The sequence below is a fragment of the Pristis pectinata genome, chromosome 22, assembly GCF_009764475.1.
Source record: "Pristis pectinata isolate sPriPec2 chromosome 22, sPriPec2.1.pri, whole genome shotgun sequence".
Classification (NCBI taxonomy): Eukaryota; Metazoa; Chordata; class Chondrichthyes; order Rhinopristiformes; family Pristidae; genus Pristis; species Pristis pectinata.
The window spans coordinates 19,064,173-19,080,902 of NC_067426.1; the positions used below are offsets into that span (position 1 = coordinate 19,064,173).

Below are 16,730 nucleotides of genomic sequence, written 5' to 3' on the forward strand. Positions count from 1 at the left end.
CAGCTATGTTCACAGATATGAACAAATTAAAAAAAACAGTATCTTCTCAGGTCCTGCTGCCACTAGATATTCATGGGGCTGGGTCCTGTGTACAAGCCTCTCAAACACTTGAAGTTTGTATCATCCAAAGAGGCTACACGAGTGCCAATGGTGCTTTGTGCAAAGAATGTGCAAACACTTCATTACACATTGACTGTATAGACTGACCAATACTAACAAGGTAGAGAAAGCCATGCACTGTTTTTTTGTATTTCTTGTAGATATTTTTCTGAATAAAAGTTTATTTTTGAAATAAGAAAATTCAGAATATACCTCCAAGGTCAGCACACCTTCACGGAGGATTAGTGATTATCATGATCTTCCAAAGGCTTTGTACAACTGTAGCTCAACTTTCTTACTTCCTGATCCTGCCCTCCCCCTTGGATAGGCCTTTATTTTATTCTATGCATTTTTGTTTAATTACTTGAGTGACGTGGGCATTGCTGACAAGGCCAGCATTTATGGCCACTCCCAATTACCCAAGAGAAGGTGAGACTGGGGAGTGCCAGGATCTTGATACAGTGATGAGGGAGTGTAGGAACCAGAACCACAGTGAGTCAGAAAGGAGCTCAAAAAACATCACCTGCTGAGCCAGGTGCCAAACCATTGGGATCTCCAGATAGCAGATTATTTAAGTTTTATCGTATTAATTGTGGTCTATGTATAATGCAGAGACTTCAAGGATTGTGACAGGGTCTGAAAACAGGGAGGTAATTGGAACAGAAATTACAATAAGTATCGAGGGACCACAATTCAAAGTAAGTAATTAACTAACTCACTGGAACAATAAAACATGAAAATTGCAGTCTTCTGGGACATGCTTTATGAATAGGAGAAATGCTGTATCATTACTTCTTGGAGGTGTTCCAAAGCACCAAGTGTTGAGGTCTGTAGCCCAACGGGATGAAGTGGCAAGATAACAAACACTACTTCCAACACGTACTCTTCATAATCCAGTGAGGTCCATTCCAAAAAACAACAAACAAGATAAATATCCATGAAGATTTACAATAAAAGGTGAGCTGCGATATTCATTTTCCAAATGGCTAATCCAGATAAAGGGATAAAGATGGAGGAACAGAGAGGGAGTTCACTTAATTCAATACTCCCAGCCACCAGTTCAGATACCAGCACAATGCATAATTTAGAACTTAGCTTAGCGGAAAGATCCGCACACAATGAGACACTGGACATAACTGGCCTATAGCCAATGTAGCAAGGAGGACTTACTAGCCTTACTTCCAATACAAGGTCAGAATGGGAATATTTATAGGCAATTGCACAATATTTTAATTCCACTTGCAATTTCTCAACAGTAGAAGCAGTCTGAGCCAGCTTGCATAAGACCTAGGTAACCTGTCCAGGCATGGGCTGATCAGTGGCAAGTAGCAATCATACCACAGAAGTGCCAGCAAATGACCATCTCCAACGAGAGGGGCTAATTATCTACCTCTGGCATTCAAAGGCATTACCATTGCCAGAGCTCCCCATCAATAATATGGGGCAAATGACATAAATACCACGGCTACAAGAGGATCAGAGGCTGGGTATCCTGCACTGAATGATTCACTCGAGACAAAAAATAAGAACATTATGGAATACTCTCCACTTGTTTGGGTGAGTGCAGTACCAACAATCCTTAAGCAGCAAGATCATTCAGGACAAAGCAACCTATTGATTGACACCTATCAACCACCTACCCCTAGCACACAGTGGCTGCAGCATGCATTATCCACACAATTCATAAGATTCATGGAGTTATACAGCATGGAAACAGGCCCTTTGGTCCAACATATCTATGATAACCAAGATACCTATCTACACTAATCCCATCTGCCTGTGTTTGGCCCATATCCCTCCAAACCTTCTTATCCATGTACTTGTCAAAATGTCTTAAATGTTGTAATTGCACTTGCCTCTACCAGTTTCCTCTGGCAGCTTGTTCAATATCTCCACCACCCTCCATGTGAAAAGCTTGCTCCTCAGGTCCCCTACAAATATTCCCCCCTCTCATCTTAAACTTTAGACTCCCCTAAATTGGTTTATTATTGTCACATTTACCGAGGCATAGTGAAAAACTTGTCTTGCATAGCATTCTTACAGATCACTTCATTACACAGCACATTGACGTAGTACAAAGTAAAACAATAACAGAATGCAGAAGTGTTACAGTTACAGAGAAAGTGCAGTGCAGGTATACAATAAGGTGCAAGGTTATAACAAGGGAGATTGTAAGGTCAAGAGTCCATCTTATCGTACCAGGGAACCATTCAATAGTCTTATAACAGTGGAATAAAAGCTGTCCTTGAGCCTGGTGGTACGTGCTTTCAGGCTTTTGTATCTTCTGCCCAATGGGAGAGGGGAGAAGAGAGAATCTCCGGGTGGGTGGGGTCTTTGATTACGCTGGCTGCTTTACCAAAGCAGCAAAATGTGTAGACAGAGTCCATGGAGGGGAGGCTGATTTCCATGACTTGCTGAGCTGGGTCTGCAACTCTCTGCAGTTTCTTTCTTTTTCCTACCCCAGATAACAGACCATCTACCCTCTCTATGCCCCTCATAATTTTATAAACCTCTAACGTCACCTCTCAGTCTCCTTCACTGAACAGTCCTAGCCCTTCCAATCTCTCCTTTTAACACCAGTCCTGGCAACATTCCTGCAAATCTTTTCTGCACCCTCTCTAGCTTAATCACATCCTTCCCACAGCATGACAACCAGAACTGCACACAATTCTCCCAAGTGCAGCTTAACCAATGATTTGTACAACTGTAACATGACGCCCTAACTCCTACACTCAATGCCTCAGTCAATGAAGGCAAACATACCATATACCTTCTTCACCTATCTACATTACAGTGAATGCACAGCAGCTACTTGCCCAGGCTACTCAGATGGTGTCTCCAAAAACCCACAACATCCACCATCAAGAAAGACAAGGAGAGAAAGTACATGGAAACACCACCACCTTAAGGCCCCTTCAATCACAAACTGTCCCAATTAGGAATTATATCACCTTTCCTTCACCATCACTGGATCTAAATCCAGGAATTCCCTCAATGGCATTATTGGGAGTAATCTCACCAGGAATGCAGTGATTCAAGTCAGCAGCTCACCACAAACTGCTCAAGGGCCATGAGGGATGGGCAATAAATGCTGGCCTTGTTAATGATACCCAGTTGTCAAAAAGTGAGTTAAAAATGGATTCAGTGGCCCTGGGTCAGGAAAGCAACAGCACTGGGCATCGGCAGCACGAAGCCAGGCAGGGGTATAGGAAAGTACAAACTTTCAACAATGTCACCAATAAGCTAATGCTGCAAAAAAAAACATGGATGAACACCTCAGGGGAATAGCCCAAAGAAGGAAGTTGATCAGTATGCACAATAATGCATTGGCGGAACTGATGTTAAAGCCCCAGTCTTGCACAGGGCTTTGAGCAAAGCATGGAGTCATCCTCTCCAACACTTGGAGTTCAGAAATCTAACCATCAGTTATCAGACAATGTCTCGGCCTCCGCTGCAACACAAGCAGGAGCTACCAACAACTCGATGCTGCAATGGAAGTGAACTCCACTACCAGGCCAGCTTTAAATCTTGGCTTTGGATAGAAGTATTCCAAGGGGTTTGTAGCAATCTGCCCTCAAACAGATTAATATGATTGTTAAGGTTCTACCTGGGGGAATGATGGAGCCTCAGTAAAGCACAGACCACTGCCCTCTGTCAGAGTGACCCCATCACTCTGCCAGTACTCCAGCAGTGATGAGGCCAGACTAGCAGCTCTCATGCTCAGAAAGTACAATTTGAAGCTATGCTTTCCAGAACCTGACAGAGGTCATCCAACAAGGGTCATCTGCAGTGAGCAGCCTTCTGTTATCGATGCTGCAGTTACTGGGGAACACCAAGACAGGCAGAGGCACAAAGACTGGTACTATGTGAATGCACAAGGTGATTGATTGCTGTTGATGTCATTTGGCATGCTCAGATGTGTAAATTTTACGTTGGCTTTAGGCAGAGTATTGTGTTTATGATTGTTGGCAACTGAAGGAAGATATGTGGGACTGTTAATGAATGGACATTTGTGGTTAATTCACAGTGTAACCTGCCAAGCTGGTCATGAAAAGCCTCTAACTTACTTCTCTTCTTCTTCAGCTGGTGGCAAGGGCAGAGTCCTCGAAATGGTGAGGTCATGCAGCAGTGAGCAGACCATAGAACACTACAGCACACTACAGGCCCTTCGGCCCACTTTGAAACTGGAGACCGACTCGGAATACTTCATGCTCCTTTGTGCTGGTCAGGGCAGCAGAACGTTTCTTTTAAAGAAATCTCTGATGCATACCATCATATTTTACGTAGCAAACTTTTATAGGTGCTAGCATACTAGGCATTGATCAGCTGGTCAACGAGACAATGGGATCTCTCCTGGTCAAAGTACAACTTTTGAGTTGACAAGCATTGGCTGTAGAGTACTGTGCATCCAGTCAATGGAACTCAGTGCCAGGAGAAGGCCTGCAAACTCCTCCAGCACTTCTGTCGATTCCAACCTCACAGCTCTGAGGGACTCCTCTCCCTGCAGAATTTAGCAACCTTTGAAGAACTTTAAAAACAATAAACACTTGTAGAACTGTGGCAACAACCTGTAAGTGCTTAGTGATCCCATTAGTTAAGTGGTGCAAGGAAGGCCAAGGGTTCTTCCTTCCTGCTGGGCACAATGAGCTGTGCAGGCTTAACAGAAGGGAATAGCTGGAGCATGGAGCTCTGATTGGGCAATGTTTTACTTATTAACATCAGCCTTCATGAATGCTTCTAAGCACATGTTGGTGTTGCAAGCATTCACACTCTCCAATGGACCACAAGTACAATGTGGCTTCGATACTGAGCACCTTGATCTGTGAAGCAAAGTAGCAAAGTTCAGATTTACAAGCTGTCCAGGTAAACTAAGATGCAGAAATCAAATCAAAGAAGATTACAACTACAGCAAGGTGTGAGCAATTTGTAAATTGTTATGCTGCCTCATCCCACTGAAAGATCATCTTTACATGATTTGGAGGTATCAGCTATCACGAGAAGCAGAATGTTTCCACCGCACCCCCAATCCCTGACCACTACCGGATACCAACCTTGGTTTCTCCTTTGGTAATGATTTTCCCAGCATGGTCAGTAAGAATGAGTAATGTTAATAAGTAATCCACTGCTTCTAAGTGACAGACTTACCCTGTGTTCTTCATCTTCATAGACTGCTTCATGCACAGAACAAGCAAAGAGAGAGGTAGGAAGGCCACTCAAATCCATAATCCTGGAGTCCAGATCGTCATAATTCTCAAAGATCAGACCCTCTTGATCACCGTCACATAATCTGGAGCAGTTTGCAGTGTCAGGCCATTTTTGAGCACCATCTCCTAGCATTGGGTCACTTGTTCATGGGCTTTAAATAAAATCAAAATTAAATAGGCACCAAATATAACTGTAACCTCAAAGAAAGACAAGGATTGAGATAAATTAGGTTAAAATAAACTATTTCCTGTTTAAAAGTGAAACTGTTCTAGACAATGCAGTTACGCAAATGTTTTTGTTATTAGAAACAAACCATTCTGCTCGAAACCACAAAATTAGAATTCACTCAAAACACAGGTCATGTTCACGACAACAACGTGTAATTAACATCCGATGTAGAAATGGCAGGGAAAGGCGGCCAAAACGCCAATGTAGGTCCAAATGCTGTTTCCGCACGTTCAAAAATTCATAAAGCTCATTTTAAAACAGCTTTGCTCAATATTGTTTGTAAACACAAGAATAACTTCCTCCATTTGCAACTGGATAACAGTTTCGGCATTAACTGAACGAGACATTTTCCAAGATTAAGGCGCATTACAGCTACTGCAAACTCATTCGCCCTCAGTGAAAGCATCTGGTCTTCGCGTGAAACATAACGAAATCAGTAATGGACAGTTGTAGCACTGCATGGTGAAATGCACTTTGTAAATCATATACATCTCCAGGAAGCTTGCCCCCACCCAAACTTACAGAATTATAAAATCCATAAAATCTTTAAACTAATTCAAATCCACTTAAATTATCCAAAAATACAAGATACTTAGTGCAGCCTCCGAAAGGTTAACAGCTATGCTGTTGACTCCTTTGCATGGCAATAGGAAATGTTAGCTGCCTCATTCAGTTAATGCCGAAGCTGTTATGCAGCTCTTGGATTGGGATGGAGTTTGCAAGACAGCCGTGTCCCTTGGAAGACAATTCAACATTGCACTAATTTCTGCATGTTAACAGCAGCTACAATTCCTAAAACAGGTAAAATTGATGGTCAAATAAAATGTTTTAAGTTTAAATATTCGTGCTACTTCTAAGTGCATGATTGCAATTTGTGGTTGAAGCCAGACATGAATTAAAATGGTTAATTGGAAAATAACAAATAGATGCAAGATTAACTAAATCCAACTGCCTGCTCCTGGTGCTACTTTGCCATTAAATTAAACACTGAGCAGAAGCACAATGTTTGCAATTAATCCCTAGACAAACCTGCAGCTGCTCCACTGAACCTACCCTCAATGTCCTCTTCGCAGCTCGAGTTGTTAACGAAGAAGTCGACTTGAGCGACGTAGGCTGATTGATGTCACAGTCCTCCAACCAAAGAGCAGAAGAGGAGGGACAAACTTGTAGGTTACGTCATGGACGACGAATCAGCGCTGCGGGGCGGAACTTCAAGCAGCCTGTGAGGAGGAGAGGGAGCGCTGGCTGCAGACGTGGGGTCTGTCTCCCTTTTAGTTGCTTTGCTTCCTTTCGTCAACGTTCCGCTAAACTCCTCTTTATTCTCAGCCTCTTTCCCTCCAATATTGGAAATAAACGTACTGCGTGAACTTTTACTTAACGTGTAACATTTATTATCACCAATACTCTGCATCACGTACGCTAGCAGGTACTGCCTTGGGGCAATGGTGGAGTTCAGTGGTGTGAAGAATTTGAGGATTCGTGCATCTTATTGACAAATGAAATGCTGCAGGTGCTAGAAATCTGAAATAAAAAACATGAAACGCTGGAAATACACAGCAGGTCAGGCAGTAACTGTGGAGAAAAACAAAATTAACTTATGGGTGATTGCTTTTTTATTAATGGTTGGTTTATTATTACTATCACGTACTGAGATACAGTGAAAATATTTTGCATGCCATCTAGGCAGATCATGCCATACGTAAGTACATTGAGGTAGTAAAAGCTAACAGAATGCAGAATATAGTGTAGTAGCTACAGAGAAAATGAACAAATAACGTGCAAGGACCATGACGAGGTAGATTAGGAGATTGAGAATTCATCTTCAGTGTATGAGAGGTCCGTTTAAGAGTCTGGATAGAAGCTGTCCTTGAGTCTGGTGGAATGCGCTTTAGTCTGGTGGTCAGTGCTTTGTACTGAATGACTTTGTACTGAACAGGTGCTGAAATTTTGGGGTTAAAAATGGATTAATCTTCCACTAGGGCAAGCGGAGTGTGTGGAGGTACATTGATAAACAACAAAAATAATATGGCTGCAAATACAGCCACAAAGGGCTAGGTGTTCTACAAATGAAGGCAAACTTTTTGATTTTCACAGATGTTCCACCACCCCTACAAAATGCTCTCTACTTGGCAGCAGGAGGATCGTTGAACAGCACTCAAGGAGCTTGACATGAATGAGCCTGCTTAATCAACAATTCCATGCAGACAGTGGGGGATTGAAATCATGACGTTGGAGCGGGAGCGGTGTGGGAGCAACAAAACCTGCTTCACCACTGTGGCACCCTTAGTTTATAACTCCACTACTGGTGCATCAGGGCTGCAGTGTGTATTATCTACAAAATGCATTTAACCATGCTACATTAACCATACCTCAAAACTCACAACCTCCATCTCCCAAGTAGATGAGAGGGACTGGCATGTAGGCACACTGCCACCTCCAACTTTCCATCCAAATCACAAATCATCTTGTCTTGGAAACATGTTGCTGTTCCTTCATTGTTACGGTGTCAAAATCCTGGACCCTCTACCTAGCGGCAAATGGGAGTGTCTTCGAATAAAAACTGCAGTGGTTGAAGAAAGTGGCTCACAACCATCACCTCAAAGGCAAATCGAGATGAGCGATAAATCCTGACCTTGTCAGCAGCATACCCGCAGTCAGTAAAACACGTGTCAGATTAAACGTTAAATTTGAAAGACTCCTTAAAATCAAGGCTTGTATATACCTGGGACCTTCCACAACTTCAGAACATCACAAGGTTTGTTTTAAATGTTGTCACTGATGTAGGAAATGCAGCAGCAAACCAGGTTTTAATATGATAGTTGAATGATAAATGTAGGACAGGACATCAGGAAAACTTCCTTACTCTACCAGATCTTTTACATCTCTGCGAATAGACGTTCCCAATCTACCACACTGACGTGTAAACCACGACTGTGTGTAGAAAATGTTGAAGTAAGACTTGAACACATAATGTCCATTCTCAGTGGCAGGCTATACTTGTTATACCAGTTGAAGAAAATTGGATTGGGGAGTTGCCTTGTCTCCTGTCCTATATCTATCACTCAACCAGTAATAATATAACAAGTTATTTGGACATTCATCTCCTTGCTGTTTTTTGAACCTTGGCAACGGTGTTTGCCTACAAAACAAGAGTTTGCACTTCCAAAGTAATTAACTGGCTGTAAAAGACTTTGGGTCATTCGAAGAGCATGAAGAATATTTTAATAATTTGTATTTCTATTGGAACATCTTAAAACTTTTACTACAAAGAATTACATTCATTCAGGAAAAATTAATTTTAAATAATCCATATACTTGTGAGGTTCAACTTATAAATTTTCAAACAAGAATATATAGTTTAACTTAATTTTTTATATCTTCTTTGCCTTACTGCAATTAGCAGTGGGAATTACCTTTATGACAGCTTTTATGCTATCAAAATGGATAACGTGGCTTTGTTTAGCTTGAATATTAATAAAGAATATGTTTCTAACATTGTAATGGGATGGAGAAATTATTGACCTTCCAGTTTTCAGAATGCAGATATTCTTTAACCTTTCTTTAAATTCTAGGTGCCCACCTCAGAAGATAAAGGAAAAGGCCACTGATTAAACGTAACCACTTCAAGCTACGTCTCACATCTTGCTTGCATGGCCGCTGAATATTTCCTCTACCTGATGCAATCATTCTTTGCTGTTCCCTTATTTGCTGCTGAACTAAGAAACAACTTAACCCTCAGTAAATGTTTCAACCAACTCTAAAGAAGTTTAGTTTCTGGCTACCTTACTTTATACTTAGACCGCATTTGACACCTACGTTATCACGAAGTATTCTTATGAACCCACTCATTTTTAAAGTATTGAGTTTTCCTTTTTCTGTAAGGATTAATTTAACTTTCTCGGCTTGTTATTAATGAAATGAAATTTAAAATTGAAGGCGGGAGGGGGCGCAGGTAGGTTCAGTAAGTATTTTGATTGCTACTAACTACTAACAAGAATGAAGAGATACTTGTATGAAGCACCACAGCGCCATTGGGATAATTCTCGCTGAGCCTGGCCTTCAGGAGAGGAGATAACGGGGCTGATCAGTCATAATACTCTGTGTACTGATTAAACATGATCCCAACCATTCTTAATTTGGCAGTTCTTCTTTACAGCCAACACGGAAGAGGTTAATGCAGTGTGGGAGTGGCTTGGCCGCACTCGCTCGACTTCAGTGTGGCTTCTAAACTGCATGGAGTTGTTATTGCTCATTGAAGGGATCGATGGACACGAAACACCATATCTTGTGAGTTAAGATGTGCAGAAGAGGTAAAGTCACCTTTTGTGCATTTGTAATTGTGAAGTCAAGAAGTTTTTTTTAAAAGAGTGAGCAAGTGTCAGAAAGTTTTCCAAACCAGTAGGATAAGTGCGGGGTTCAACAAAGAAATTGTTCGCTTCGAGTTAAATTCAACGCAGCGCGCAGTTTGCGCCCACTGCAGTGTAGGGGAGGCTCTCAACTTGGTTTCAGGGGTTTTGTGCTCACACCTCCTTCACTATTTACATGCTCGATTAAATTTACTGCCAACCTCCAACTGGAACACAGTGCAATGTGATTCATACTGAACAAAAAAAAACCACTGCAGACATGAGCGTTGATATCATCACAGTATAAAGACGAAATAGTTTCAAATTATAGCTAGGAGCATATAGCTAAGGCCATTTGGTAAATGCTGGCAGACGTTCTCGATACATTCGTGACAAGGACAGTTGGGCTTTGTTTTAATAGCTGTTTAGATTTAGATGCAAAATAATTATATATATTTTACAAATAAAATGATGATCTGATCTTTGATCTTGTCTATTGAGAACGTTGCCTTTAAATGCACATGGCAATCCCTTTTAAGAAAAAGATGGAAGTCAATTTAGCCCTGGTGTATCATCCAGCAGCCATGTTTAATCCGGAGAGAGAGTAGACGGAATGATAATGTTCTTTATAAATGGGATCCATACATGGCAAGGTTGTTTAGCAATGGAAAAGAGTGAAATGTTGAAGGTGATTTCTAAAAATCGTTCCATATATTGCAAGATTTGCAAGTGTCCACCATTGTGTCCAAGCCATAAATACACATGCTTTTGTTTTGGAAGCATGTTCCACAGGTGTTTTTTCATATTTGCATTTTTATTTTAAAGTACCTTTTGCAACCATTAACTAAAGCAGTTCCAATGCAAATAGCAACTTCAGTCTTGGTGTTGTATGTTTGTGTTAAAAGTTATTGGAGAACAAAAATCAATTTGTGCACAGAATCGCATATTGATTTGTACTTTAAAATGATTACTATTTCAGGAAAAGAGGCTGAGCACAAAGCAGGGTCATGAAATTAGCTCTCCTTCAAGTGCTTAATCTTTGTAGTTGTCAGTAATGCATAATAGTAAATAGCTGGAGATTTTCCTTACAAACCCTTAAAAAGTGAACTTACTATCCAGAACTAGTAATGACTTTTATTACATCGTGAATTAAGATATCTTTATTAGTCACATGTACATCGAAACACAGTGAAGTGCATCTTTTGGGTGGAGTGTTCTGGGGGCAGCCCGCAAATGTCACCATGCTTCCGGTGCCAACATAGCATGCCCACAACTTCCTAACCTGTACGTCTTTGGAATGTGGGTGGAAACTGGAGCACCTGGAGGAAACCCACGCAGACATGGGGAGAACGTACAAACTCCTTACAGACAGCGGCCGGAATTGAACCCGGGTCGCTGGTGCTGTAATAGCATTATGCTACACAAAGAGTTGAAGGCTGTGGTCTTTTGGACATTGCTACAAGATTTTATGTATTTATGGCTAATCCTGTTAAATATTTTATCCTTTCAGATGGCAGATGATTCAATCAGTGGCAATTCTGTTTGGTTTAAAATGTGTTTCTAAAGGCACTCCTTGCTATTTGTACTTTCTAAAAGAATTATGCACAACATAAGCAGAATAAATATTGTAAGGTTTCTGAAACAATCATAAGAAATAGGACCAGGACATCTAGCCTTTTGAACTTGCTCCATCATTCATCAAGATCGACTACCTTAGGACCATTTTCCAGCACCAATCTGCTATCCCTTGATTCCCAAAATATCCAGAAATCTACCGATCTCCTTTGATGAATAAAATAACTAAGCTTCTTCAGCTGTTGAGGATAGAGAATTCCAGAGGTTCACCATTCTCTCAGTGAAGAAATTTCTCTGCATCTCAGCTTACCCCTTATTCTTAAACTATGTCCCATGGTTCTAGTTTCCTCAGTCAAGGGAAACATCCTTCCGGCACCCAGCCTGTCAAACCCTTTCAAGAATTTTGCATGTTTTGATTAGATCTCGTTCTTAAAAAGCTAGTCTTTTCCTTTTTACCCACATATACATTCTGTTTCTTTGCACTCCTCATTGAACCTGGTATATCCCTTAGATTGAATGTATTGACGTAGAGAAGGCAAGGCTGGGACATGAGGTTACAAATTGCGATGGAATACAATTCTGCTGATTCTGGTGGTCCACCTTTAGGAATGCCCAGTTTTGAGATGCTAGATGTTATGAACCAATCCCATTGTGTTGTGCAGCACAACCTCATTTCAAATAGGTTTGGTTCCAGCATCTTAAAACTGGGCATCCCCAAAGGTGGACCATTAGAATCAGCAGAATTGTATTTGATCACAATTTGTAACCTCATTGCCTTCACTCTGCCAATACATTCGAGTTAAGGGATGGACCAGATTCACTGAGAAGTGCTGGAAGCAGCACCTGATTTCTCTAAAACAAGCTTCCAATCTGACGAGACTGTAACCCCAGAATATATCTGATTGCAGCAAAGACACAACCATCTCATTAAATGAAAGCTTCTGCCCACATCTTGTTGTGAATGGTGGTAGACAATAAATTGACAAGGAGAAGGTTCCAAGCACATCCGAATTCTCAATGAAGGTGGTCCTAGGGGTGATCCTAGGTGTCACCATTGAAATAGAAACTCAACTGAACCAGCCACAGGTCAGAACCTGGGTATGCTATGGAGAGTGACCCACCTCTTGACTACCCAATACCATTTTACCATTTACAAGGCAAAAGTCAGGTGGAATTCTTCCCACTTGCCCAATTGAGTTAATAATTACAAAAGGTGAAAAAAAAACTGAACTTGTTCCTACATGCAGATGCATTTACAGCTTGTATCACACACTGGCAAAGAATCAGAAATCTTGAAAGAAATATATTGTGAAGGGGACTGGAGCTTTAAATTTAAATGACATCTAGCTACCTGTGATATTGGTGGTTTTGACAAATTATCCACAAGTTTATGTACCTTACAGTTGCTTAGAAAACTTGACATTTATGGATTCCTTTTATAATGAGCACCATTGCAACACCCATCAAAAGGCACATAATCTCCTGACCAGAAGGACTTTCTCTCAAGGTCCACTTCCATTCTGTTCTTCAGGCCGTTTGGGTTGCTTTAGTCCTGCATTAGTTCAATTTCATTGGCCGTTCATTGCAACTGTTGACCTATGACTTTAGCCAAACAAAATTACTTAAATTAGACATTGAGATTTATTTAATGAATGTTAAATGATGAATGTTAAATATTTAATGAGTGTACAAGATGATAAGAGGCATAGATCGAGTGGACAGTCAGAGACTTTTTCCCAGTGTGACAATGGCTAACATGAGGAGACATAATTTTAAGGTGATTAGAGGAAGGTATAAGGGGGATGTCAAGGGTAAGTTTTTTTACACAGAGAGTGGTGGGTGCGTGGAACGCACTGCCTACAGAAGTTGTGGGGGCAGATACATTAGGGACATTTAAGAGACTCTTAGATAGACACATGAATGATAGAAAAATAGGGGCTATGTGGGAGGGAAGGGTTAGATAGATCTTAGAGCAGGTTAAAATGTCGGCACAACATCATGGGCCGAAGGGCCTGTACTGTGCTGTAATGTTCTATGAATTATGCTTATTCAGACATTTTTCTGAATGAGTGAACTCCAATTCAGTTAAAGACTCAATAATCAGTAAGTAACTGGTTTGTTGAAAATAGAATCCCCTATCATCTACAAAATACATGGCACTTACTTGCCCACCGCATCTCCCACACCTGTGACCTTTACCACCAAGGAGGACAAGGGCAGCAGGTGTATGTGAACACTGTCCCCTGGAGATTCCCCTCCAAGTCATGCATCATCCTGAATTGGAAATCGATCGCTGGTCCTTCATCATCCCAGGGCCTAAATCCTGGAAAATCTTCCCCAAGAGCACTACAGGAGTACCTTCAATAGAAGGACTGCAGCAGTTCAAGGCAGCTTATCACCATCTTCTCAAGGGCACTTAGGCTTCGACAATAAATGGCAGTGATGTCCAGATCCTGAATTCAATTTTAAAAAATGAAATAATTATGAATAGTGATAACAATAGTGGGATTCTGCTTAATTCATCTCTCTCAACCTCACACAAACCCATTAAGTCCTTTATTGTGATCCACCAGACTTTTTTGCTTTTAAAGACTTACCTAAAAATATGACTGTTTAGGCTGAGAGAGTTTAATTGAAGGGAGGTCTACATTCTCTCCTTTTAGTTTAATTCTGCATGGGTCTCCCATCTATGACAAAAAATAGTAATCCTCCTCTAACAAAGATGGGCAGTGAGTAGAAAAAAGTTCTTCCTGAACTGTGGCATCGTCTCTACCATAGTGGACAGAGTCCTTGACATCATCTATTTCTAGCCCACTGCTATAATAGATATGCTTATACACATGGGATGAATATTACCTATTCTTATCCCAACTACTAAATAAAGCCTCGTGTAGCTCCTATCGTGATGCAGAGTAGGTGAGGGGAAGGGGAGTGATTGTGTTCAGTCTGTCTTGCAGAGGATCAAAATAAAAGATGGTAGAAGGTTCAGCAAGTTCAAGAAGTACATCTGACAATACATGATTGCTATGTAATTTAGCATTACTATTGTATTTTTCATAACCTTAGGACATCCAAAGAATTTCACAGCCAATGAAGTGGTATTATTGTTATAAATTTGACAGTCAATTGATGCACGTTGGTGTCCCACAGACAGAGAATAAATAACAAAATTATTCGGTTTAGATGCTGGTTGATTGGGGGAAAACAGGGCCGTGTGTAAGTGAGACTGTTGACACATTAGCACCCATTCTTCCAGAATAAATGATCTCCATTTTCTGCAACAGAGGGGGAACGAGTGAAAAAATGAAGAACTGCTATTGCCACTGATGACCTGAGCCAAATTATTTCATCAGTCAACTAAATCAGTTCCATGATCTTGGAGGGTAGTGATTATATCAGATGGATATATGAACAGGAGTGTGTTGTGGAGAAACAGTGGTTGAAGCCTGGGCATGCCTGGAGCAAAAATATTTAATTCCATTGGTCTTGTTTGAGTGAATCATCTTTTCATGCTATGGCAAATTCAAACACATTTTCACTGCTCTGCACCTAAAGAGACGACAGCATTACGGTATAATAATTACAGATGGTACCTTTCTTTTTAACATACTTGTTGTTGCTTAATGGGAAAATAAAACTAACTTTTATTTATATACGAAAATTCCACAATCAAGAGAAATAATTTGATTTAGTTGTGGAATGAATATTGGCCAGGGTATCGGGAGAACTATGAGTTTTTCTTTGAAAAGAGCAGGCAGGATCTCAGGTTAATGTCATGTCTGAAAGACTGTACTTCTGATGAAAATCACTCCCTTTGTACTGTTCTGATAACCCTACTAGATTACGTATTGAATGGTGTGATCTAGGAATTTCTGAGAGGTGAGTACCAACAACAAATTGCATTTATTTAGAACCTTCAGTTAGGAGAACACCCCAAGATGCTTCCCACGAGAATAAACAAACAAAAAGAATCACCACCCTGAAGAGAAGAAAGTAGGATTGGTGAGCTAATTGTTGGTCAAAGAACTGAGTTTTAAGGAGTGTCTGAGAGAAGAAAGGGAGGTGGAGTGACTGAGTGCTTTAGGGAGAGAATTGCAGAGATAAGGCTGTTGGCCTGGTCACCAAGAGAGATGTAAAGGAAGGAGAATGCATAAGAAGCCTGAATTGATAGAATGCAGAGTTCTTGGGGAGTTGTAACCTCTAGCAGAATGTCACAGATACAGGCCAGGGGAGTAGTGGAATAGTTGAGACTGCTGGCATCAAAAGCATGTGATGGCTTCAGCAGCCATGGTTTACATAAAAGAGGTGGAAGTAAATGTTCTTGGTGATTAACAGGGAATGAGATCAGGAGCTCACCTCCTGTTCAGATATGATGCCAGATGTGAATAGATTCTGGTCTGGAGTAATTTAATTTTGCTCTAATTTCTCTATTTACATTTCTAGTATTAAGATTTCTAATATCTTGTTGGTTATTTGTAATGATACAGAATTTGCAAAACAAAGATGAATATCACTTTAACTTATAGAATATGCTTAGTATAATTTTGTAGAAAAAAAACAAAGATTGTCATGAAATTTTGTGAAAAAACAAAACTATAGGTTCTGATAGTTCAATTTGGTATCTTAATTTCTTCTTAACTACCGAAACACACTGTGTACTTATTTAGTTGACTGGTTTGATAAATTTTTTAATGGGAAAGATAACAATAAGGTTATATTCTCTTTAGACTTACCATTACAGCAGATTATTTCTCACTCCATTACATGCAGTTGTGGTGATGTGGAGGGTGATTAGTTCAGTGTGGAGGCAGGCTGGCTCATGTGCATATAGAAATTTATTAGTTTTCTCATATGCAGCAAATAAACCAGGTGTGCTTAAGAGAGAATCATACACATTTTACAAGAACATGTAAATAACATCCTGTCCATACACAATATAAATGGTTTAGTCCCTTCTCCAAGGAGAATGTGTTGCAAACATAAGATTGGGAGAAAAACAAAGCGATCGATGTCATGGTTGACTGGCAATAATGGACTCTGCAGAGTCAGGGAATTGAAGTCAAGCTGCAGGAATGAATGAAAGACTATAGGCAACCATTGCTACTCAGACATTAACATTTCATGCAATGAAGAATTCATCAGGGTTTTTAAGTGCTTTTTAGTTGTCACAGTGAACAAAAATGTGATAAGTGCAAGGCGTTGCATTTTGGAAAGTCAAATCCAGGTAGGACTTTCACAGTGAATGGCAGGGCCCTGGGGAATGTTGTAGAACAGAGG

The 16,730-nt window shown here is 40.5% G+C and overlaps 2 protein-coding genes across 4 annotated transcripts in view; one reads left to right on the top strand and one right to left on the bottom strand.

The window, feature by feature from the left end:
• Positions 1 to 6,636, bottom strand: part of LOC127581625 (calcipressin-2-like) — a 90,290-nt gene extending 83,654 nt beyond the window's left edge. The window contains exons 1-2 of one of the 2 annotated variants that reach the window (XM_052036152.1): positions 6,586 to 6,636; positions 5,245 to 5,455 (exon numbers count right to left, since the gene is read on the bottom strand). In XM_052036152.1, coding sequence (XP_051892112.1) covers positions 5,245 to 5,436 — 192 coding nt within the window. In that variant the 5' untranslated portion in view covers positions 5,437 to 5,455; positions 6,586 to 6,636. The other variant, XM_052036154.1, reaches the window with a different exon arrangement.
• A 2,942-nt stretch (positions 6,637 to 9,578) lies between these two features.
• Positions 9,579 to 16,730, top strand: part of LOC127581626 (keratinocyte-associated protein 3-like) — a 35,228-nt gene continuing 28,076 nt past the window's right edge. Inside the window, exon 1 of one of the 2 annotated variants that reach the window (XM_052036157.1) lies at positions 9,579 to 9,842. In XM_052036157.1, the coding sequence (XP_051892117.1) occupies positions 9,830 to 9,842 (13 nt within the window). In that variant the 5' untranslated portion in view covers positions 9,579 to 9,829. The remainder of the gene's footprint in view (positions 9,843 to 16,730) is intronic. The other variant, XM_052036156.1, reaches the window with a different exon arrangement.